Genomic DNA, 22,323 nt, shown 5'->3' on the forward strand with positions numbered 1-22,323 from the left:
CGCCTTGGGGTGGGGGTTATGGGGTGCTGTGGGGCTGATCCGGACACCTGGGTCCTTGAGGGGGGGTCCCAGATCTCTGGGTTCTTGGGTGGGGGTCCCGGATGCATGGGTCGCCTTGGGGTGGGGGTTATGGGGTGCTGTGGGGCTGACCCGGACACCTGGGTCCTTGGGTGGGGGGTCCCAGACCTCTGGGTTCTTGGGTGGGGAGGTCCCAGGTCTCTGGGTCTGTGGGTGGGGTCCTGGATGCAGGTGGGGGTCCCAGATGCATGGGTTGCCTTGGGGTGGGGGTTATGGGGTGCTGTGGGGCTGACTCGGACACCTGGGTCCTTGGGTGGGGGGGGTCCCGGATCTCTGGGTCCTCAGGTGGGGTGGGGGCCTGGATGCCTGGGTCCTTGGGGGGGTGTCCCGGATCTCTGGGTTCTTGGGTGGGGGTCCCGGATGCGGGTGGGGGTCCCGGATGCATGGGTCGCCTTGGGGTGGGGGTTATGGGGTGCTGTGGGGCTGACCTGGACACCTGGGTCCTTGGGGGGGGTCCCAGATCTCTGGGTTCTTGGGTGGGGTCCCGGATGCGGGTGGGGGTCCTGGATGCATGGGTCTGTGGGTGGGGGTCCCGGATGCATGGGTCGCCTTGGGGTGGGGGTTATGGGGTGCTGTGGGGCTGACCCGGACACCTGGGTCCTTGGGGGGGGGTCCCGGATCTCTGGGTCCCTGGGTGGGGGGTCCTGGATGCCTGGGTCTGTGGGTGGGGGTCCCGGATGCATGGGTCGCCTTGGGGTGGGGGTTATGGGGTGCTGTGGGGCTGACCCGGACACCTGGGTCCTTGGGGGGGGGGTCCCAGACCTCTGGGTCCTCAGGTGGGGTGGGGGCCTGGATGCCTGGGTCCTTGGGGGGTGTCCCGGATCTCTGGGTTCTTGGGTGGGGGTCCCGGATGCATGGGTCGCCTTGGGGTGGGGGTTATGGGGTGCTGTGGGGCTGACCCGGACACCTGGGTCCTTGGTGGGGGGGTCCCAGACCTCTGGGTTCTTGGGTGGGGGAGGTCCCAGGTCTCTGGGTCTGTGGGTGGGGGTCCTGGATGCAGGTGGGGGTCCCAGATGCATGGGTTGCCTTGGGGTGGGGGTTATGGGGTGCTGTGGGGCTGACTCGGACACCTGGGTCCTTGGGTGGGGGTCCCGGATCTCTGGGTCCTCAGGTGGGGTGGGGGCCTGGATGCCTGGGTCCTTGGGGGGGTGTCCCGGATCTCTGGGTTCTTGGGTGGGGTCCCGGATGCGGGTGGGGGTCCCGGATGCATGGGTCGCCTTGGGGTGGGGGGTTATGGGGTGCTGTGGGGCTGACCCGGACACCTGGGTCCTTGGGGGGGTCCCAGATCTCTGGGTTCTTGGGTGGGGGTCCCGGATGCGGGTGGGGGTCCTGGATGCATGGGTCTGTGGGTGGGGTCCCGGATGCATGGGTCGCCTTGGGGTGGGGGTTATGGGGTGCTGTGGGGCTGACCCGGACACCTGGGTCCTTGGGTGGGGGGTCCCGGATCTCTGGGTCCCTGGGTGGGGGGTCCTGGATGCCTGGGTCTGTGGGTGGGGGTCTCGGATGCATGGGTCGCCTTGGGGTGGGGGTTATGGGGTGCCGTGGGGCTGACTCGGACACCTGGGTCCTTGGGTGGGGGGTCCCAGACCTCTGGGTCCTCAGGTGGGGTGGGGGCCTGGACGCCTGGGTCCCTGGGGGGGTGTCCTGGATCTCTGGGTTCTTGGGTGGGGGAGGTCCCAGGTCTCTGGGTCTGTGGGTGGGGGTCCCGGATGCATGGGTCACCTTGGGGTGGGGTTATGGGGTGCTGTGGGGCTGACCCGGACACCTGGGTCCTTGGGTGGGGGGGGTCCCGGATCTCTGGGTCCCTGGGTGGGGTGGGGGTCTCAGATGCCTGGGTCATGTGGGTGGGGGGCATCCCGGACATGGGGGACGTGGGACATGGGGGGACACGGGGGACGGGGGGACGTGGGGACAGAGGGACGTGTGGGTCCCTGGGTCAGGGGGGTCCCGGATGCCTGGGTCCCCTTGGGGCGGAGGGTTGTGGGGCGCCGTGGGGCTGAGCCGGTGCCGGGTCCCCGCAGGCCCTCCCCGCCCCGGCTGGCGCAGCCGGGCCCCCCCGGGCCCCCCGGGCCCCCCTTCGCCTCGGTGGGCGAGTGGCTGCGCACCCTCCAGCTGGGCCGATACGAGGAGACCTTCAGCAGCGCCGGCGTCACCAGCCTGGAGCTGCTGCCACGGCTGCGCAGCGAGTACGGGGGACAGGGGACGGGGGGCACGGGGGACGTGGGACATGGGGGACCTGGGGGACATGGGGACACGGGGGACGGGGGACGGGGGGACGTGGGGACAGAGGGACATGGGGGCCATGGGGACGTGGGGATGTGGGGGAATCTGGGGGACATGGGGATGTGGGGGCATGGGGACGTGGGGGACGTGGGGATGTGGGGGGCATGGGGACGTGGGGGACGTGGGACATGGGGGGACCTGGGGGACATGGGGGACACGGGGGACGGGGGACGGGGGGGACGTGGGGACAGAGGGACGTGGGGGCCATGGGGACGTGGGGATGTGGGGGAATCTGGGGACATGGGGATGTGGGGGCATGGGGACGTGGGGGACGTGGGACATGGGGGGACCTGGGGGACATGGGGACACGGGGGACGGGGGACGGGGGGACGTGGGGACAGAGGGACGTGGGGATGTGGGGAATCTGGGGGACATGGGGATGTGGGGGCATGGGGACGTGGGGGACGTGGGGATGTGGGGGCATGGGGACGTGGGGGACGTGGGACATGGGGGATCTGGGGGACATGGGGGACACGGGGGACGGGGACGGGGGGGACGTGGGGACAGAGGGACGTGGGGGCCATGGGGACGTGGGGATGTGGGGAATCTGGGGACATGGGGATGTGGGGGCATGGGGACGTGGGGGATGTGGGGATGTGGGGAATCTGGGGGACATGGGGATGTGGGGGGCATGGGGACGTGGGGGACGTGGGACATGGGGGGACCTGGGGGGACATGGGGACACGGGGGCATGGAGCAATATGAGGGACATGGGGGACATGGGATATGGGGGACATGGGGACGTGGGGGTCAGGGGGACATGGGGGACATGGGGAGACATTGGGATGTGGGGGATATGGGGGGACATGGGGGACACGGGGGCATGGAGGGATATAGGGGACATGGGGGGACGTATGGGGGATGTGGGGGACGTGGGACATGAGGACACGGGGGACAGGGGAACATGGGGATGGGGGGCTGTAGGGGACGTGGGGGGACGTGGGGGCACACGAGGGGACACGGAGGGACACGGGGATGACGGAGGACGTTGGGGGGCGGGGGGATGCGGGGCGCCTGGAGGACGTGGGGATGTGGGGGGACACGGGGGGGCCGCGGGGGGGGCACGGAGGGACAGGGGGCGTGGCGGTGACCCCCGCGTCCCCCGCAGGGACCTGCTGCGCATGGGGGTGACCCTGGCTGGGCACCAGCAGCGGATCCTCGACAGCGCCCAGAGCCTGCAGAGCCCCCCCAAGGGGGACCCCCACTTCTGACCCCGCCCCTGCTGCGGCCCCGCCCCTGACAAGATGGCCGCTGGGACGCCACGGACCCGTTCTGAGGGGCTCGGCCCTGGTTGAGTCACCAAGATGGCCGCCGCAAGATGGCTGCCGTGCCAAGATGGCCGCCCCGAGATGGCCGCCAAGCCAACATGGCCACCAAGCCAAGATGGCCGCCTCGAGGTGGCCGCCGTGCCAAGAGGGCCGCCTCGCGCCCCGCCCTGTTATGCCAAAGCATGACTTTGCCCCGTGATGTCACAGCGACATCACCAGCACTGATGACATCGTCACTCGCTGCCCGTGGACTCCAGGTCGGTGATGTCACAGGGGAGCGAGGCTGTGGGTGGGGCCTGGTGCGTGACGTCACGCCCCGGGGCTCCCGTGGTGTCACCGCCCGCGACCTCAGCACCGCCTGGGAACCGCCATGACCTCATCACCACGGGGTGCCCCTCCCCGGTGACATCATAAGGCCTGGACAATGTCACAGCTCTTTGGCCCCGCCCCTCCCGTTGAACCGAAGAGGGTGGGGCCGGGGAGGTCACGCCCAGGGGCGTGGCTTGACGCAGGCACGGTCGGGGGTGGGCGGAGCCTGAGCAGGCATGGGCGGGGTGGGCGGAGCCAGGTGGGCGGGGCCCCCAGGCGCCTTTATTGTTTCTTTTTTTAACCGATTCTGTTAATTTATGGCCCGAAGTCGGAGCCAATAAAAGCGGCGACGGCGGCTCCCCCGGCCCGCCCACCGTATGCAAATGAGGGGGCGGGGCCAGGCCCGGGGGTGGGGGAGGGGCAGCAGGTCGAGGCGTCCGGGTACCTCCCCCTCCCCCCCTCCCCCCCCCCAGGTCCGGGGGTCCCCGGGGGTCCTGGGTGTCACCAAGGGCCACCACGATCCCGGATGTCCCCAGGGTCCCCATTGTCCCCAAGGCCACCGTGGTCCCAGGTGTCCCCAAGGTCCCCGCTGTCCCCATTGTCCCCAAGGCCACCGTGGTCCCAGCTGTCCCCACGGTCCCAGCTGTCCCCATTGTCCCCAAGGCCACCGTGGTCCCAGGTGTCCCCAAGGTCCCCGCTGTCCCCATTGTCCCCAAGGCCACCGTGGTCCCAGCTGTCCCCACGGTCCCAGCTGTCCCCATTGTCCCCAAGGCCACCGTGGTCCCAGGTGTCCCCAAGGTCCCCATTGTCCCCAAGGCCACCGTGGTCCCAGCTGTCCCCACGGTCCCAGCTGTCCCCATTGTCCCCAAGGCCACCGTGGTCCCAGGTGTCCCCAAGGTCCCCGCTGTCCCCATTGTCCCCATGGTCCCCGTTGTCCCCACGGCCACCACCGTCCCAGCTGTCCCCGTTGTCCCCGTGGCCTCCAACATCCCCAAGGCCACCGTGGTCCCAGATGTCCCCCCGGTCCCCGATGTCCCCGCGGTCCCAGGCGTCCCCGGCCAGGGCCCCGGCTGTCCCCTGCAGGGTCCAGGCCAGCAGGGCCAGGCGGAGGCGGAGGTGGCCGGTGTCCCCTTGCGTCCCCTGGCCGTGTCCCCGCCCCAGCTGGGCCGCCAGCGCCGGCAGCGTGTGGCCCCCTCGGCCCAGCAGCACGTGGCGGAAGGGGGTGACCAGGGGGGACACGAAGGGGGACAGGAGCGAGGCCTCCGCCTGGGGACGGGGACACGGTCAACGGGATGGGGACAGGGATGGGGACATGGTCAGTGGGGACAGGGCTGGGGACAGGGACGGGGATGGGGACATGGTCAGCGGGGATGGGGACACCATCAACGGGCTGGGGACAGGGACACCATCAGTGGGATGGGGACGGGGATGGGGACAGGGACGGGGACACGGTCGATGGGGACAGGGACACGGTCAACGAGGACAGGGCCACCATCAGTGGGATGGGGACAGGGACAGGGACACGGTCGATGGGGACAGGGCCACCATCAACGGGCTGGGGACAGGGATGGGGACATGGTCAGTGGGATGGGGACACCATCAACGGGATGGGGACAGGGACACCGTCAGTGGGATGGGGACGGGGATGGGGACAGGGACGGGGACACGGTCGATGGGGACAGGGACACTGTCAACGAGGACAGGGCCACCATCAGTGGGATGGGGACAGGGACAGGGACAGGGACACGGTCGATGGGGACAGGGCCACCATCAGTGGGATGGGGACAGGGACGGGGACACGGTCAATGGGATGGGGACAGGGATGGGAATGGGGTTGGGGACATGGCCAGTGGGGACAGGACAGGGCCACCATCAACGGGAAGGGGACAGGGTGACGATGACAGGTGACGGTGACGGTGCCACTCACGGCCGTGATACGGGCCTTGAGGGGACGGGGTGGGGACAGGGTGATGGGTGACAGTGACATGGCCACGATGTGGGTGTGGAGGGGACAGGGACGGGGACAGGGTGACGGGTGACGGTGGCGGTGACGGTGACGGTGGCGGCGACGGTGGCGGTGATGGTGACGGTGACGGTGACACTCACGGCCATGATGCGGGCGTTGAAGCCGCGGTTGAGGCGCTCGTTGGTCCCCTCCGAGCCGGCCATCTCCTGGCGCAGCGTCTCGGCCGCCCGCACGACGTCGCCGCGGGCCGAGGACAGGCACTGCAGGGACAGTCCCCGCGCCTGGGGGGACATCGGGGACACCATGGGGACAGCCCAGCGCCATACTGGTTTATACTGGTCCGTACTGGTCTGACCTGGAGGGGCGCCAGGCGGCGCAGCAGCGCGTCCCCCAGGGCGCCGGGGTCCAGGGGCAGCCCCAGTACCCTCCCAGTACCCTCCCAGTGCCTCCCAGTACCCTCCCAGTACCTCCCAGTAGCCCCCGCTACCTCCCGGTAGCCCCTCTACCCTCCCGGTGCCATACTGGTTTATACTGGTGCATACTGGTCTGACCTGGAGGGGCGCCAGGCGGCGCAGCAGCGCGTCCCCCAGGGCGCCGGGGTCCAGGGGCAGCCCCAGTACCCTCCCAGTACCCTCCCAGTGCCTCCCAGTACCCTCCCAGTACCTCCCAGTAGCCCCCGCTACCTCCCGGTAGCCCCCTCTACCCTCCCGGTGCCATACTGGTTTATACTGGTGCATACTGGTCTGACCTGGAGGGGCGCCAGGCGGCGCAGCAGCGCGTCCCCCAGGGCGCCGGGGTCCAGGGGCAGCCCCAGTACCCTCCCAGTACCCTCCCAGTGCCTCCCAGTACCCTCCCAGTACCTCCCAGTAGCCCCGCTACCTCCCGGTAGCCCCTCTACCCTCCCGGTGCCATACTGGTTTATACTGGTGCATACTGGTCTGACCTGGAGGGGCGCCAGGCGGCGCAGCAGCGCGTCCCCCAGGGCGCCGGGGTCCAGGGGCAGCCCCAGTACCCTCCCAGTGCCTCCCAGTACCCTCCCAGTACCTCCCAGTAGCCCCCGCTACCTCCCGGTAGCCCCCTCTACCCTCCCAGTGCCATACTGGTTTATACTGGTGCATACTGGTCTGACCTGGAGGGGCGCCAGGCGGCGCAGCAGCGCGTCCCCCAGGGCGCCGGGGTCCAGGGGCAGCCCCAGTACCCTCCCAGTACCCTCCCAGTGCCTCCCAGTACCCTCCCAGTACCTCCCAGTAGCCCCCGCTACCTCCCGGTAGCCCCCTCTACCCTCCCAGTGCCATACTGGTTTATACTGGTGCATACTGGTCTGACCTGGAGGGGCGCCAGGCGGCGCAGCAGCGCGTCCCCCAGGGCGCCGGGGTCCAGGGGCAGCCCCAGTACCCTCCCAGTGCCTCCCAGTACCCTCCCAGTACCCTCCCAGTAGCCCCCGCTACCTCCCGGTAGCCCCCTCTACCCTCCCAGTGCCATACTGGTTTATACTGGTGCATACTGGTCTGACCTGGAGGGGCGCCAGGCGGCGCAGCAGCGCGTCCCCCAGAGCGCCGGGGTCCAGGGGCAGGCGGGCGTCGTGGCCCAGGTGCAGCAGCAGCTGGGCGGCCACCGCGGCCACCGCCCGGGCCACCGCCGGCAGCCGCCCCCGCAGCCGCCCCTGCAGCCGGCCCAGCGTGTCCTCGCGTGTCCCCAGCGCCGCCCGCGACCACCCCCCGGGCGCCTGCGGGGGACACGGGGGGGACACGGGGACGGGGGGACACGGTCAGTGATGGGGACACGGGGAGGGGACACGGGAGGGACATGGGGACACGGGGGGACACGGTCAGTGATGGGGACATGGGGAGGGACATGGGGACACGGGGAGGGGACATGGGGACACAGGGGACACGGTCAGTGATGGGGACACGGGAGGGGACATGGGGACACGGGGAGGGGACACGGGGACACAGGGGACACGGTCAGTGATGGGGACACGGGAGGGGACACGGGGAGGGACATGGGGACACAGGGGGACACGGTCAGTGATGGGGACACGGGAGGGGACATGGGGACACAGGGGACACGGTCAGTGATGGGGACACGGGGAGGGGACACGGGGAGGGACATGGGGACACGGTGAGGGGGACATGGGGGCACGGGGGGACACGGTCAGTGATGGGGACACGGGGAGGGGACACGGGGACACGGGGAGGGGACATGGGGACACAGGGGACACGGTCAGTGATGGGGACATGGGGAGGGGACATGGGGACATGGGGAGGGGACATGGGGACACAGGGGGACACGGTCAGTGATGGGGACACGGGGAGGGACACGGGGAGGGACATGGGGACACGGGGAGGGGGACATGGGGACACGGGGGACACGGTCAATGATGGGGACACGGGGAGGAGACATGGGGACATGGGGAGGGACATGGGGACACAGGGGGACACGGTCAGTGATGGGGACACGGGGAGGGGACACGGGGACACGGGGAGGGACATGGGGACACAGGGGGACACGGTCAGTGATGGGGACATGGGGAGGGGACATGGGGACACGGGGAGGGGGACATGGGGACACAGGGGGACACGGTCAGTGATGGGGACACGGGAGGGGACACGGGGAGGGACATGGGGACACGGTGAGGGGGACATGGGGACACGGGGGACACGGTCAATGATGGGGACACGGGGAGGAGACATGGGGACATGGGGAGGGACATGGGGACACAGGGGGACACGGTCAGTGATGGGGACACGGGGAGGGGACATGGGGACACGGGGAGGGGACATGGGGACACAGGGGGACACGGTCAGTGATGGGGACATGGGAGGGGACATGGGGACACGGGGAGGGGACATGGGGACACAGGGGGACACGGTCAGTGATGGGGACACGGGGAGGGGACACGGGGAGGGACATGGGGACACGGTGAGGGGGACATGGGGACACAGGGGGACACGGTCAATGATGGGGACACGGGGAGGAGACATGGGGACATGGGGAGGGACATGGGGACACAGGGGACACGGTCAGTGATGGGGACATGGGGAGGGACACGGGGAGGGACATGGGGACACGGTGAGGGGGACATGGGGACACGGGGGACACGGTCAATGATGGGGACACGGGGAGGAGACATGGGGACACGGGAGGGACATGGGGACACAGGGGACACGGTCAGTGATGGGGACACGGGAGGGGACACGGGAGGGACATGGGGACACGGGGAGGGACATGGGGACACAGGGGACACGGTCAGTGATGGGGACACGGGGAGGGGACATGGGGACATGGGGAGGGGACATGGGGACACAGGGGACACGGTCAGTGATGGGGACACGGGAGGGGACATGGGGACATGGGGAGGGGACATGGGGACACAGGGGGACACGGTCAGTGATGGGGACACGGGAGGGGACATGGGGACATGGGGAGGGGACATGGGGACACAGGGGGACACGGTCAGTGATGGGGACATGGGGAGGGGACATGGGGACATGGGGAGGGACATGGGGACACAGGGGACACGGTCAGTGATGGGGACAGGGGGACACAGTGAGGAGGACACGGTCAGCAATGGGGACATGGGGACAAAGGGGGCATGGGGACACGGTCGGTGATGGGGACATGGGGACGTGGGGGGACACGGTCAGTGATGGGGACATGGGGGACACGAGGACGTGGGGGGACATGGTCCATGGCGGGGACACCGGGGGACATGGGGACATCTGGGGACATGGGGGTGGTCAGCGATGGGGACACGGTGACACCTGGGGACACGGTGGGGGGACGCGGGGGCTCCCCACCTCATCGAAGCCGAGCTCCACGGCCGGGACGCCGGCGGCGGCGGTGAAGGGGAAGGCGCCGCTTTCCGGGGGCAGCGGCCGGATCCTGGGGGGGGGGAGGGGACACCCAGGTGTCCGGGGGGTCCCACGCGGGGGACCCCCCTCCCCTCCCCACCCCTCCCCCACACTCACACGTCGCTCTCCCAGCCCCGTCCCGGCCTCGTCACCTGCTCCAGGAGGCTTTTCCCCCCCTCGTTGGGGCTCTCCACCTTGGGGGGGGGATGGGGGTGAGGGGGACCCGGGCAGCCGGGACCCCTCCCCACCCCGCCCCTCCCTCCCCCACCTGGCCAAGGACGCTCTCGATGAGGTTGACCAGGGTGGGGCTGGTCTTGGCCACAAAGCGGTCGTCACCTGTGGGGGAGGGGGGGGACCCCCCAGACGTGGGGGGGGTGGGGGGGGGATGACACCCCTCACCCCTCCCCCACCACCCTGGGGGTCCGGGGGTGGAGTGGGGGAGGGGCTCACCCAGCACGGCCTGATCCAGGCTGATGTAGGCGGCGGCCTTGGTGTGCAGGAGGTCGGGGTACCCCTGGGGTCACAGAGGTTATGGAGGGGTCACGGAGGGGTCACGGGGGTCACGGAGGGGTCACGGGGGGTCACAGCCGTCCGGGTTCACCTCCAGCCACTCGGTGGCCCCCAAATGGCCGAATTCGCCCCCGTCCCAGCTGACGAAGAGCAACGTCCGCCGGAGCTGGAACCCTGCGGGGGCCCCGGGGGGTGGGGGAACCCAAAGGTGGGGGGACCCAAGGGTGGGGGGACCCAGGGGTGGGGGGACCCAAGGGGGACCCAGGGGTGGGGGGACCCAGGGGTGGGGGGACCCAAGGGGGGACCCAGGGGTGGGGGACCCAAGGGGGGGGGGACCCAGGGGTAGGGGGGATGCAGGGGTGGGGGGAACCCAAAGAGGGGGAGACCCAGGGGTGGGGGACCCAAGGGTGGGGGACCCAAGGGTGGGGGGACCCAGGGGTGGGGGAACCCAAGGGTGGGGGGACCCAAGGGGGGGACGACCCAGGGGTAGGGGGACCCAAGGGGGGGGGGACCCAGGGGTGGGGGGGAATCCAAGGGTGGGGGGGGGACCCCAGCTTCCAGGGGCCCAACCCTCCTTCTTCACCCCTCCCACCCAATAACCCCGCCCCTGGCCCCGCCCCATTCTGGCCCCGCCCCTCTGGCCCCGCCCTCACCATCCCGCCCCATGGCGGCGAAGAGGTGGGCGAGCTCCAGCAGGAGGGCGGTGTCGACCCCCGAGGCCGCCGCCCCCGGCCCCAGCGAATCCCGCTGCGCCCCCACGATGATGTAACAGTCTGGGAGGGGGCGGAGTCAGGTGGGCAGGCCCCACCCCCTCCCCAGCAAGCCACACCCCCTAAGGTGGCCAGCGCCACCCACTCCTCCAGGCTCCGCCCCCCTTAGCTCCACCCCAAAGGCAAGCTCCACCCCCTTTAGCCCCACCCACTGCAGCCCCACCCCAGGCTCAGCCCCACCCGGGTTGTCCCCGCCCCTTGCCCCCACCCCACCTTGGCCTGGCTCCCCGGGCCACACCCACAATTGACCACACCCCAATCGGCCACGCCCCCAAACCGACCACGCCCCCCAACCGACCACGCCCCCAGTGGCTCCTCCCTGTGGCAGCCCCCCGGCCTTGACTTCCCCCCCGTGGCCCCACCCTCCTCGCGGCCCCGCCCCCGGCCCCGCCCCCTCTGGCCCCGCCCCGGCCCTCCCTCACCGGGCTCCAGCCGCCCCTCCAGGGCCCCGAAGACGCTGGTGAGGGTCCCCGGCTCCGTCCCCGAGGCCACGCTCAGCCGCAGCCGCCGCCCCCCCGGGCCCGGCTCGTACCGGAGCCCCCGCCCCGGGGGACCCCAATGCGCCGGGGCCCGCGGCCCCCCCAGCACCCTGCGCGGGGGGAGGGGGGGACACGACCCAGGCGTCCGGGGGGGTCCCAGGCGTCCGGGACCGCGACCCCCCCTCCCCAGGGACCCGGGCGTAGGGGGGGGGGTCCCTGCCCCGGGGGGGACCCGGGCACCCCGGCCCCCCCAAGCCCCCTCCTGGGGTCTCCGGCATTCGGGGGCACCCAGGGGTCCGGGGCACCCCCGACCTCCCGGGCACCCGGGCGTTCCGGGCCCCTCCCCGGCTGCCGAGGGCTGATTAATTACCCCTAATGAACCGCCCCCGGCCCCTAACTACCCCTCATTACCCCTAATGAACTGCCCCCGGCCCCTAACTACCCCTAATTACCCCTAATGAACCGCCCCCGGCCCCTAATTACCCCTAATGAACCGCCCCCGGCCCCTAACTACCCCTAATTACCCCTAATGAACCGCCCCGGACGGCCCCTCATTACCCCTCATTACCCCTAATGAACGGCCCCAACCACCCCTATCTCTAATCCCTGCCAATCACCCCTAAGTACCCCTAATTAATCACTCCTAATCACCCCTAATTGATCCCCCCTAATTAACCGATCACCCCTAACCACCCCCAGCTGCCCTGCCACCACCCGGGGCCTGGACCCCCGGGTCCCCCAGAGGTGGGGGCAGTGACTGGGGGCCGGGGGCCGGGGGCCGGAGGAAGCCCCCAGCACCCAGCCCCCAGCCCCCCACCCCCCAGCCCCCGGGGTCCCCCTGCCCCCCAGCCCCCCTGCCCCCCTGCCCCCCCGCCCCCCAGCCCCCGGGTCCCCCCCCGTACCGCAGCAGGCGGGCGGCGGCGGCGGCGCTGAGGGGGTGGGCGGGATGGGGGCAGCCCCGGGGGCGGCGGGGGCCCGGCCGGTGAAGGAGGGGAACCCCCGGCTGTAGGGGTCCCCCGAGCCCTCCTGCACCTGTGGGGACGGCTCAGAGCCGGGGGCCCCCCCAGAGCCCCCCAAACCCTCCCGGCGACCCCAAATCCCCCCAGATCCCCACGACCACCCCGAAACCGCCCCAGCATCCCCAATTCCCCTGATGCCCCCAACCCCCCAAGCCCCCACTCACCCCCCAGCCCCCCAGCCCCCCCACCCCCCCAACCCCCCCACTCACCCCCCAGCCCCCCAGCCCCCCAACCGCCCCAACCCCCCACTCAACCCCAGCCCCCCAGACACCCCCAACCCCCCAAGCCCTCTGAACCCCCACCCCCCACCCCCAGCGCCCCCAAATCCCTCCCAGGCCCCCCAAGCCCCCCCACCCCAGCACCCCCAAATCCCCCCACCCCCGTACACCCCCCAAATCCCCCCAGAGCCCCCCGAAAGCCCCCCGAACCCCCCAGCCCCCCAACTCTCCCCCCAGCCCCCGCACACACAGAGCCCCCCCGTGCCCCACCCCCGCTCACGTGCACGGTGACGGCCGTGTCCCCCCCAGCCCCGCTGCCCCCCGGGCCCGGCCGTGTCCTGGGGGTCGGGGCACAGCAGCACCCCGCCGCCCCGCCCCCGCCGCCGCCGCCACCTGCGGGGCCAGGGTCCAGGGAGCCCTGCGGGGGCCGCGCCCTCCCTCCCCCCAGGGGACCCCGGCCCCTCCCCCAGGGGACCCCGGCATCCAGAATCCAGCCCCTCCCCCGCCAGGGGATCCAGCCCCTTCCCCCCCAGGGACCCCAAATCCAGCCCCTCCCCCCCAAGGGACCCTGGCCCCTCTCCCCCCGGGGACCCCAGCAGCCAGCCCCTCCCCCGCCAGGGGATCCCGGCCCCTTCCCCCCCAGGGACCCCAAATCCAGCCCCTCCCCCAGGGGACCCTGGCCCCTCCCCCCAGGAGGCCCCAGCATCCTCCCCTCCCCCAGGGGACCCGGACATCCAGCCCCTCCCCCCAAGGGACCGTGGCCCCTTCCCCCCAGGAGGCCCCAGCATCCTCCCCTCCCCCGCAGGAGACCCCAGTACCCTCCCCTCCCCTCCAGGGCACCCCCAATCCCGCCCCTCCCCCCGGAGGCCCCGGCGTCCCCCCTCCCCTCCCCCACCTTGGCGGCCGGGGGCCCCTCCCCAGGCGCAGCAGCAGCAGGTTCCCGCGGGGCGACACCCCCCTCCCCCGCAGCAGCGCCAGGTCCTGGGGGCGCCCGTAGTGCCCGTAGACCAGCCCCCCCTGCGGGGTCAGGGGTCAGGGGTCGGGGGGTCGGGGGGCTCGGGGTGCCCTGCACACCGGGCCGCCCCTGGTGGGGCAGGGGTCAAGGGTCGCGGTCAGGGTCGGCATCGAGAGCAGGGGTTGGGGTCAGGGGTCAGGAGCGGGATGAGGATCGAGGTCAAGGGGCGGGGTCAGGGGTCAGGACTGGGGTCACAGGCAGGGTTGGGGTCAGGGGTCAGGAGCGGGATCAGGATCGAGGTCAAGGGGCGGGGTCAGGACTGGGGTCACAGGCAAGAGTCGGGGTCGGGGTCGGGGTCAGGACCAGGGTTGGTGGCAGCGGCCAAGGTCAGGGTGCGGGCCAGGGTCAGGGGTCAGGATCAAGGGTCGGGGCTGGGGTCAGGGGTCAGGGGTCAGGGGTTACCGTGGCGTTGCCGGGGGCGCTCCAGGCGCAGAAGGCCTCCGGGTCGAGGCGGAGCCGCTCCAGCTCCCGCCCCCCCGCGTCCACCCACGCCAGCGACGCCGAGCCCCTGCGGGGCCAGGGGCCAGGGGCCAGGGGTCAGGCTCCCCCCAGCAGCCCTCCCAGGCCCCCTGTGACCCCCAATCCCCCCGGGACCCCTGGGACCCCCACCAGGACCCCGTACCCCACAACCCTATGACCCCTGTGACCTTTGACCTTCTGTGACCCCCCCACCCCACCCCTGGAACCCTCCATCCCTTCTGCGACCCCCGACCCCTGTGACCCCCATACCACGAACCCCGGTGACCCCTGACCCTGGTGACCCCTGACCCCTGACCCCCATACCACCACCCCGGTGACCCCTGACCCCAGTGCCCCCCATCCCCCCGACCCCAGGACCCCTGTCCCACCTTGACCCTTGACCCCTGTCCCCCCCCGCATGACCCCCCCCAAACCCTGCGGCCCTCCCCCTCGCCTCCCTGGCCCCACCCCCTGCCCCCTGGCCCCGCCCTGGTCCCGCCCCCATACCGTGTGGGCAGGGGGAGGGGCTGGAGGCGGCTCCAGGCCCGGCTCAGCCCCGCCCCCACCATGGCGCTGAGCACGGCCTGCGCCAGGCCCCGCCCCCGCTCTGACCCCGCCCCGTGCGGCCCCGCGCTCACCTCCCTGTGGGTGGGGCCGGGTCAGGGGTCGGGGGTCACGGGCGGGGGGCAAGGGGAAGGGCACCGCCCCAGGGTGAGGGTTGGGTCAGGGGTCAGGGGTCAGGACACCACCCCACCCCTCCCCCCCCCCCCGCCAGGGTCAGGGGTCAGGGGGCTACGGGCAGGTCTGCAGGGTTAAGGGTCAGGGTACGCCTGCAGGGTCAGGACTGGGTCAGGGGTCAAGGGTCAGGGGTCAGAAAACCACCTCGTAGGGTCAGGGTTGGGGTCAGGTGCGAGGCCCGGGGGGTCAGTGTGGGGTCAGGGGTCAAGGTCAGGGGTCATGCTCGATAGAGCCAGGCAGCACCAGGCTCCTCCCGTGGGGGGCAGGGCTCGGGGGGGGGAGGGGGGGTCACCATCGGGGTCAGGGGTCACAGCCGGGGCGGGGTCAGAGGTCACTCACCGCACCCAGGCCTCCACCCGCTCCTCCCGCAGGTGCCGCTGCAGCAGCTCCCGCAGGCGGGGCCATGTGGGCGGGGCCTCGGCCCTGGCCCCGCCCCCCACCTCCTCTGGGGCGGAGCCTCCCGGGTCAGGCCCCGCCCCCGTCCCGCCCCCGCAGGGGACGTGCCCAATCCCGGCCACCAGCAGCCCTGGGGGGGGGGAGGGGCAGGGCAATGAGGGTGGGGGCGGGGCCAAGGGGCGGGGCCGGGGAGGGCAGGGCTACCGCGGGGGCGGGGCTGGGGCGGGTGGGGGTAACGGGGGTAACGGGGTAAGGGGGGATAATGGGGTAAAACGGGGTAAGGGGTGTAACGGGGTGTAACGGGGTAACGGGGTAAGGGGGATAATGGGGTAAGGGGTGTAACGGGGTGTAATGGGGTAAGGGGGATAATGGGGTAACGGGGTAAGGGGTGTAACGGGGTGTAACGGGGTAACGGGGTAAGGGGTGTAACTGGGTAAGGGGGATAATGGGGTAAGGGGTGTAACGGGGTGTAACGGGGTAAGGGGGATAATGGGGTAACGGGGTAAGGGGTGTAACGGGGTGTAACGGGGTAAGGGGATAATGGGGTAACGGGGTAAGGGGTGTAACGGGGTGTAACGGGGTAACGGGGTGTAATGGGGTAAGGGGGTAAGGGGTGTAACGGGGTGTAATGGGGTAACGGGGTGTAATGGGGTATCGGGGTAAGGGGTGTAACGGGGTGTAATGGGGTAATGGGGTAAGGGGTGTAACGGGGTAATTGGGGTAACGGGGTAACGGGGTGTGATGAGGGTAATGGCGTAACGGGGTGTAAGGGGTGTAAGGGGTGTAAGGGGCTCATGGGGGAACAGGAGATAATGGGGTGTAATGGGGTAACGAGGTGTAAAAGGGGCCATGGCGTGTAACGGGGTAAGGGGCGTAAAGGGGTGTAAGGGAGGTCACGGGGTGTAAAGGGTGTAAGGGGGAAACGGGGTGTAAGGGGTGGGGGTGTAAGGGGGTAACAGGGTGTAAAGAGGGTAACGGGGGTAAGGGGGCGTAAGGGGTGTAACGGCGCAATGGCGTAACGCGGCGCAAGGGGTAAGGGGGTGTAACGGTGTGAGGGGCAATGGCGCAATGGGGTAACGGGGCGTAAGGGGCGTAAGGGGCGTAAGGGGCTCACTGCGGTTCCCTACCCGCGAGGAAGGCGGAGGCGGAGCCCAGCGCCAGGGTGGCGAGGGGGTGGAGCCGTGGGCGGGGCTGTGGGCGTGTCCGGCGCCGGGGGCGGGGCCCGGGGCGGGGCAGCCGCACGATGGGGTCCCCCTCCTCCTGCTGCTCCCCTCCCCCGCCCCGGGGGTCCCGGTGCCGGGAGTAGGACACGGCCCCTCCCCCCGGGGGCTGCGGCACCGCGTCACCGGGCGCCGGGGTCCCCTTCGGGGGAGGGGTCGCCTGTGGGGGAGGGGGTCCCCTGGGGGAGGGGACGGGGGGTCCCCTGTGGGGAGGGGATGGGGGACCTGGGTCCCTTTTGAGGGGGAGGGGTCCCCTGTGGGGAGGGCGGATCCCCTGTGGGGAGGGGATGGGGGGACCTGGGTCCCTTTGAGGGGAGGGGTCGCCTGGGGGAGGGGACAGGGGGTCCCCTGGGGGAGGGGATGGGGGACCTGGGTCCCTTTTGGAGGGGGAGGGGTCCCCTGTGGGGAGGGCGGGTCCCCTGTGGGGAGGGGATGGGGGACCTGGGTCCCCTTTGGGGGAGGGGTCCCCTGTGGGGAGGGGATGGGGGACCTGGGTCCCCTTTGGGGGGAGGGGTCCCCTGGGGGGAGGGCGGGTCTCCTGTGGGGGAGGGGATGGGGGGGACCTGGGTCCCCTTTGGGGGAGGGGTCGCCTGTGGGGGAGGGGGTCCCCTGGGGGAGGGGATGGGGGACCTGGGTCCCCTTTGGGGAGGGGTCCCCTTTGGGGGATGGGACGGGGGTCCCCTGTGGGGAGGGGATGGGGGACCTGGGTCCCCTTTGGGGGGTTGGGGAGGCCCGGACGCCTGGGTCCCCTTTGGGGGGAGGGGGAGCTGGGTACCCCTTGGGGGTCCCCGACGCCTGGGTCCCCTTTTGGGGGGGACACACGACACCTGGGTCCCTCCTGGGGGTTGGGGTCTCCCGGCCGCCTGGGTCCTGGGGGGGGGGGGGCCGTTACCCGTCCACGGAAGCAGCGTCTCAGGGTCTCCATCGCCGCCGGCTCCGGGGGTCCCAAGGGGGTCTCGGGGGCTCCGGGGTCCCAAGGGGGTCCGGGGAGCTCCTGGGGTCCCAGGGGGTCTTGGGGGACCCTGGGGGTCCCAGGGGCTGTGGGCCCCCCTCCCTCCCCCGGGCGGACTTTGCCCCAGGCAGACTTTGCTCCCCTCCGCCCCCTCCCCGTGTCCCCCGCACCCCCAAAATCCCCCCCCCCCCGTGTCCCCCGGCCCCCCTGACCCCCCGGACCCCGGCCCCCGGCCCCGCTCACCCCTCGCTGCTCGCTCCCGCTTTGGCCCCGCCCCCTCCCGAGGTGCGAAAAAGGGGCGGGGCCGAGGGCGGGGCAATGGGCGGGGCTGTTGTGGGGAAGAGGTCGGGTGGTGTGGGACAGGGGCGTGGCTTTCTAGAGGTTGGGGCGTGGCTTTGTGGGAGGGGGCGTGGCTATTCGGGAGGCCCCGCCCCGGCGCCGCCCGGTCTGGCTTCCCCTTATCTGACCCCGGTCACCGACCCCGGGGACAGCGGGGGGGGGGGAAGGGACCCAGGGGGACCCGGGGGTATGGGGGACCCGGGGGTCCTTGGGGTCCCCAGGGAGGGTGTGACCCGTGTGTCCTTGGGGGGTCCAGGGCGGGGGTCCCAGGGGCTTTGGGGGACCCAGGCACCCCGGGGGGCGGGCAGGTGTCTGGGGGGACTCAGGCGTCTTGGGGGGGCACAGAGACTCTGGGGGACCCAGGGGTATGGGGGGGACCTGGGGGTCCGGGGGGGCCCAGAGGCTTTGGGGACCCAGGGGTCCGGGGGGACCCAGAGGCTTTGGGGGACCCAGGGTCCGGGGGGGCACCCGGGGTCCAGTGGGGACCCAGAGGCTTTGGGGGACCCAGGGGTCGGGGGGGACACCAGGTGTCTGGGGGACCCAGGTGTCTGGGGGACCCAGAGGCTTTGGGGGACCCAGGGGTCGGGGGGACCTGGGGGTCCGGGCTGAGGGAGGAGGCGGGGCGCAGCTCAGATAAATACTGTCGTGTTTGTATTAAGTTACGGGGGGATTTGGGGGGTTTGGAGCCCCCGAGGGGGGGGCAGGGCTGCGTCTCCCCTGAGTGACAGCTGTCAATCAATCGCCCGCAGGGCCTGGGCGTGCCTGTGACGGGCAGCTGTCAATCAACCGGGTCGCTCAGGCAGGGGGAGGATGATTGACAGCTGTCAATCACCTGCCGGTACGTCCAACGTGCCGGGGGAGGGTCTGCAGGGTGGGGGTGGGGGGACGGGGAAGGGGGGTGATGGATGATTGACAGCTGTCTGTCATCGGCGACAGGCATCGGCGAGGAAGAGCCGGACCTTCCCGCGGAGGAAGCTGCTGTGCACCCCCAGCAGCCGGGCCAGGGTCCGCACCTGCAGCACGGGGGGTCGGCTCGGGGGTCCTGGGGGCAGCGGGGAGGGAAGGGGTCAGAGCCCCACGGCCCCCTCGGGAGCCTCCATTGCCCCCCAAAAGCGGGATCCCCCGTTCACCCCCCAGGACACCCGAGACCCCCCCCCCAGGACACCCCATTCCCCCAGGCTCCCCCGTACCGGGATGGGGACCCTGCCCGAGACCCCCTGAACCCTTTGGGACCCCCGAGCCCCCCCACGACCCCCATTCCCCCTCATTCCTCCTCTACTGGGACAGGGACCCCCAGCCCCCCATACTGGGTCAGTGACACCACCCCCCCAGGACCCCCAGCCCTCCCGTACTGGGACAGGGACCCCCCAGCCCCCATACCGGGTCAGTGACACCACCCCCCAGGACCCCCAGGACAGGGGTGGGGGACAGGGATGAGGGGACAGAGCTGGGGACACGGACATGGGGGACCCTCCCGTACTGGGACAGGGACCCCCAGGTCCCCAGCCCCCATACCACCATGGGGACCCCCAGCCCCCATACCACGGCAGGACCCCCCCCCCAGGCCCCTCATTCCCCCTTATTTCCCTCCCAGCCCCCCATACCACGCAGGACCCCCCCCGGCCCCCAGGACCCCCAGCCCCCCGTACCGGGACGGGGACCCCCGCAGCAGGCGGGCCAGGCTGCGGGCCCCCCTGTAGGCCCGGTCGAGGGTGGGGCGCAGGCGGGGGTCCGGCAGCAGCTCCCGTGCCCGCAGGACGGCGGCCACCAGCACCGCCTGCCCCCCCCCCACCTCGCGCGCCCGCGCCCCCGCCTGCGGGCAGGGACAGGGGGTCACGGGGGGGACGTGGGGACGTTGAGGGGGCGTGGGGGTCACACGGGGATGGGGGGGCATGGGGGGCATGGGGGACACAGGGACATGGGGGTCACACGGGGATGGGGGGCATGGGGGGCATGGGGGGACACAGGGACATGGGGGTCACACGGGGACAGGGGGACACGGGGAGATAGGAGGCACGGGGGACATGGGGATGGGGTCCATGGGGGGGGTCACACAGGGACAGGGGGCCATGGGGGGTCATGGGGGGACCAGGGACATTGGGGGCACAGGGTCATGGGGGTCACACGGGGACGTGGGGACACCCAGGACCACCCTGGGGGCACCCAGGGGACACCCCAGGACGGCCACCACCCGTGGGGACCCCCACTCCCCACCACCCCCAGCTCAGCCCCGTTCCCCCCCGTTCTCCCCATCTCTCCCCATTTTGGCCTGTTTCTCCCAATTTCTCCCCATTTTTCCCCGTTTCACCACGTTTCGCCCCACTTCTCCTGGTTTCGCCCCGTTTTGCGCCATTTCTCTCCATTTTGCACCGTTTCTCCTGGTTTTCCCCATTTTTTTCCCCATTTTACCCTGTTTGTCCTCATTTCTCCATGTCATGGCCCGGTTTGCCCCATTTCTCCCTGTTTTGCCCCATTTTGTCCCAACCTCTCCCCATTTTTTCCCCATTTCTCCCTGTTTCGCCCCATTTTGTCCCAATTTCTCCCCGTTTTTTCCCCATTTGTCCCTGTTTCACCCCCTTTGGCCCCATTTCCCCTTGTTTCACCCCGTTTGGCCCCGTTTTCCCGTTTTCGCCCCGTTTCGCCCCGTTTCCCCACTCACGTCCATCCGCTGCCAGTTGTTGAAGTTGACGCCGGGGTCGGGGACGGCCACCGCCTCGGGCAGGTCACAGGGGCCGCAGCCAGCCTGGGGTGGGGACGGGGACGCTGCCACCCACCCGCCCCAGCCCCACGGCTGCCCCACGGTGTCCCCAAGCCCCCTCCCCCCAGGGAATCCCCGTGCCCCCATGGTGTCCCCAAGCCCCCAGGGGTCCCTGTGCCGCCATGCTGTCTCCAAGCCCCCAGGAGTCCCTGTCCCCGCCCCCCAGTGTCCCCCACCCCCAGGGCCATCCCAGGGGTCCCTGTGCCCCCCCCCCATGGTGTGTCCCCCCCCGTGTCCCCCCCCAGCCCCCTCACCAGCCCCCTCTCGGCGTCGCGGGCCTCCAGGATGAACCTCTCCATCACTCGGGGGTCGCAGAGCGAGGGGGGGCCGTCGGGGCGCCCCGGGACCCCCAACAGCATCAGCACCAGCGCACACAGCCCTGGGGGGGGGGACGGGCTCATGGACCCCCCCAAAGCCCCCCCAGAAGCTGCGCTGGGGATGGGGATGCTACACCCCCTCCCCACCACGCCAGTGTCCCCTGGGACCCCCCCCCCACTCCTGCATCCCCCACCCACCCGGTGTCCCTGGGACCCCCAGACGCCTGGGACCCCCTCCCCCGGATGCCTGGGTCCCCTCCCGCTATGAATGACCCTGGGGTCTAGGGGTGCCAGGTCCCCCACCCGGTGTCCCCTGGGACCCCCGGACTCCTGGGTCCCCCCCACCCGGTGTCCCCTGGGACCCCCAGACCCCTGGGACCCCCTCCGGATGCCTGGGTCCCTCTGGGACCCTGGGTCCCCTCCCCACTATGAATGACCCTGGGGTCTAGGGGTGCCCGGGTCCCCCACCCGGTGTCCCCTGGGACCCCGGGTGTCCCCTGGACACCTGGGACCCCCCCGGATGCCCGGGTCCCTCCGGGACGCCCGGGTCCCCTCCCACCACCTACTTCCCAGGATGCCCCATCCCCACGCACGTCGTCACCCGCCAATGGGACCCCCACCCCCCACCCCAGAAGGGGACCCAGGTCTCCGAAGCCCCCCCCTCCCCCAACTCACCCGCCGCCCCCATCGCTGGCTGCTCATGGCACGGGGGGGGTCCCTGGGTGGCCCCGGGCCTGTGGCCGTCCCTGCCGCCGCGTCCCCCCCGTCCCCGTCCCCGGTTAATGTTTGATCCGAGGGGCCGCGGGGCCGGAAGGGCCCTTGGGGGGGGGTTTTCCCGTCCGTCCCCCCCCCCCAAGGTTCGGCCGTCGAGGAAAAGGCCGCGCCGGCCGCCGCACGTCGGCCCCTGGCCACGGGCCACCCCTCCCCGGCCCCGCGGGGCCGGCGCGGGGGTGGCGGGGGGGGCCACGGGGGGAGGACGTGGGGACGGGGACGTGGGCACGGAGACTTGGGGATGGGGGACGCGGATGGGGGGGACAGAGTTGGGGAGCTGGACATGGGGACGGGGACACGTGGGGACAGGGTTGGGGGGGGATAGGGTTGGGGACCTGGATGTGGGGACATGGGGATGAGGGGACAGGCGTGGGGACGGGGACACGTGGGGACAGGGATGGGGGAAGGGGACATGGGGACAGGGATGGGGGAATGGGACGTGGGGATGGGGACACGGGGACCGGGATGGGGGACGTGGGATGGGGACGGTGATGGGGGACAGGCACAGGGGGACGGGGACAGGGACATCGGGATGGGGGATGGGCATGGGATGGGGCCAGGGACATGGGGATGGGGGACAGGAATGGTGACATGCGGAGGGGGA

General features: G+C 71.4%; 3 protein-coding genes across 3 annotated transcripts in view; 1 reads left to right on the forward strand and 2 right to left on the reverse strand.

Moving 5' to 3' along the window:
• Positions 1-4,167, forward strand: part of EPHB4 (EPH receptor B4) — a 25,084-nt gene extending 20,917 nt beyond the window's left edge. Inside the window, exons 16-17 of the mRNA XM_072848594.1 lie at positions 2,100-2,264; positions 3,470-4,167. Of these exons, the coding sequence (XP_072704695.1) occupies positions 2,100-2,264; positions 3,470-3,572 (268 nt within the window). The 3' untranslated portion in view covers positions 3,573-4,167. The remainder of the gene's footprint in view (positions 1-2,099; positions 2,265-3,469) is intronic.
• TFR2 (transferrin receptor 2) lies at positions 3,863-17,567 on the reverse strand. Its single transcript, XM_072848595.1, has 18 exons — positions 17,475-17,567; positions 16,490-16,691; positions 15,306-15,492; positions 14,736-14,870; positions 14,172-14,277; positions 13,650-13,771; positions 12,420-12,543; positions 11,461-11,779; positions 10,922-11,041; positions 10,360-10,442; positions 10,209-10,272; positions 10,027-10,094; positions 9,876-9,952; positions 9,705-9,789; positions 7,418-7,630; positions 6,045-6,185; positions 4,880-5,204; positions 3,863-4,164 (listed from the first exon to the last, which is right to left on the reverse strand). The coding sequence occupies exons 1-18, from the start codon at positions 17,505-17,507 to the stop codon at positions 3,863-3,865; spliced, it is 2,706 nt and encodes a 901-aa protein (XP_072704696.1). The 5' UTR covers positions 17,508-17,567.
• A 1,229-nt stretch (positions 17,568-18,796) lies between these two features.
• On the reverse strand, positions 18,797-21,636 carry EPO (erythropoietin). The gene is made up of 5 exons (XM_072848596.1): positions 21,624-21,636; positions 20,886-21,010; positions 20,533-20,616; positions 19,488-19,686; positions 18,797-18,915 (listed from the first exon to the last, which is right to left on the reverse strand). The coding sequence occupies exons 1-5, from the start codon at positions 21,634-21,636 to the stop codon at positions 18,797-18,799; spliced, it is 540 nt and encodes a 179-aa protein (XP_072704697.1).
• Positions 21,637-22,323: the final 687 nt, after the last annotated feature.

Source organism: Ciconia boyciana, chromosome 32 (genome assembly GCF_034638445.1).
Source record: "Ciconia boyciana chromosome 32, ASM3463844v1, whole genome shotgun sequence".
NCBI lineage: Eukaryota > Metazoa > Chordata > Aves > Ciconiiformes > Ciconiidae > Ciconia > Ciconia boyciana.

Excerpts from the sequence above, each read along its gene's own strand:
- EPO (XM_072848596.1), bottom strand. Across the intron at positions 20,617-20,885 it reads GCGACGCCGAGAGGGGGCTG|GCTGGCTGCGGCCCCTGTGA; the intron begins GTGAGGGGGCTG and ends TCCCCACCCCAG. Across the intron at positions 19,687-20,532 it reads ACAACTGGCAGCGGATGGAC|GCGGGGGCGCGGGCGCGCGA; the intron begins GTGAGTGGGGAA and ends CCCTGCCCGCAG.
- TFR2 (XM_072848595.1), bottom strand. The coding sequence starts at position 17,507 with ATGGAGACCCTGAGACGCTGCTTCCGTGGACGG. Across the intron at positions 11,042-11,460 it reads GGAGGGGCGGCTGGAGCCCG|ACTGTTACATCATCGTGGGG; the intron begins GTGAGGGAGGGC and ends GCCCCCTCCCAG. Across the intron at positions 9,790-9,875 it reads CGGGGCTGGGAGAGCGACGT|GATCCGGCCGCTGCCCCCGG; the intron begins GTGAGTGTGGGG and ends CCCCCCCCCCAG.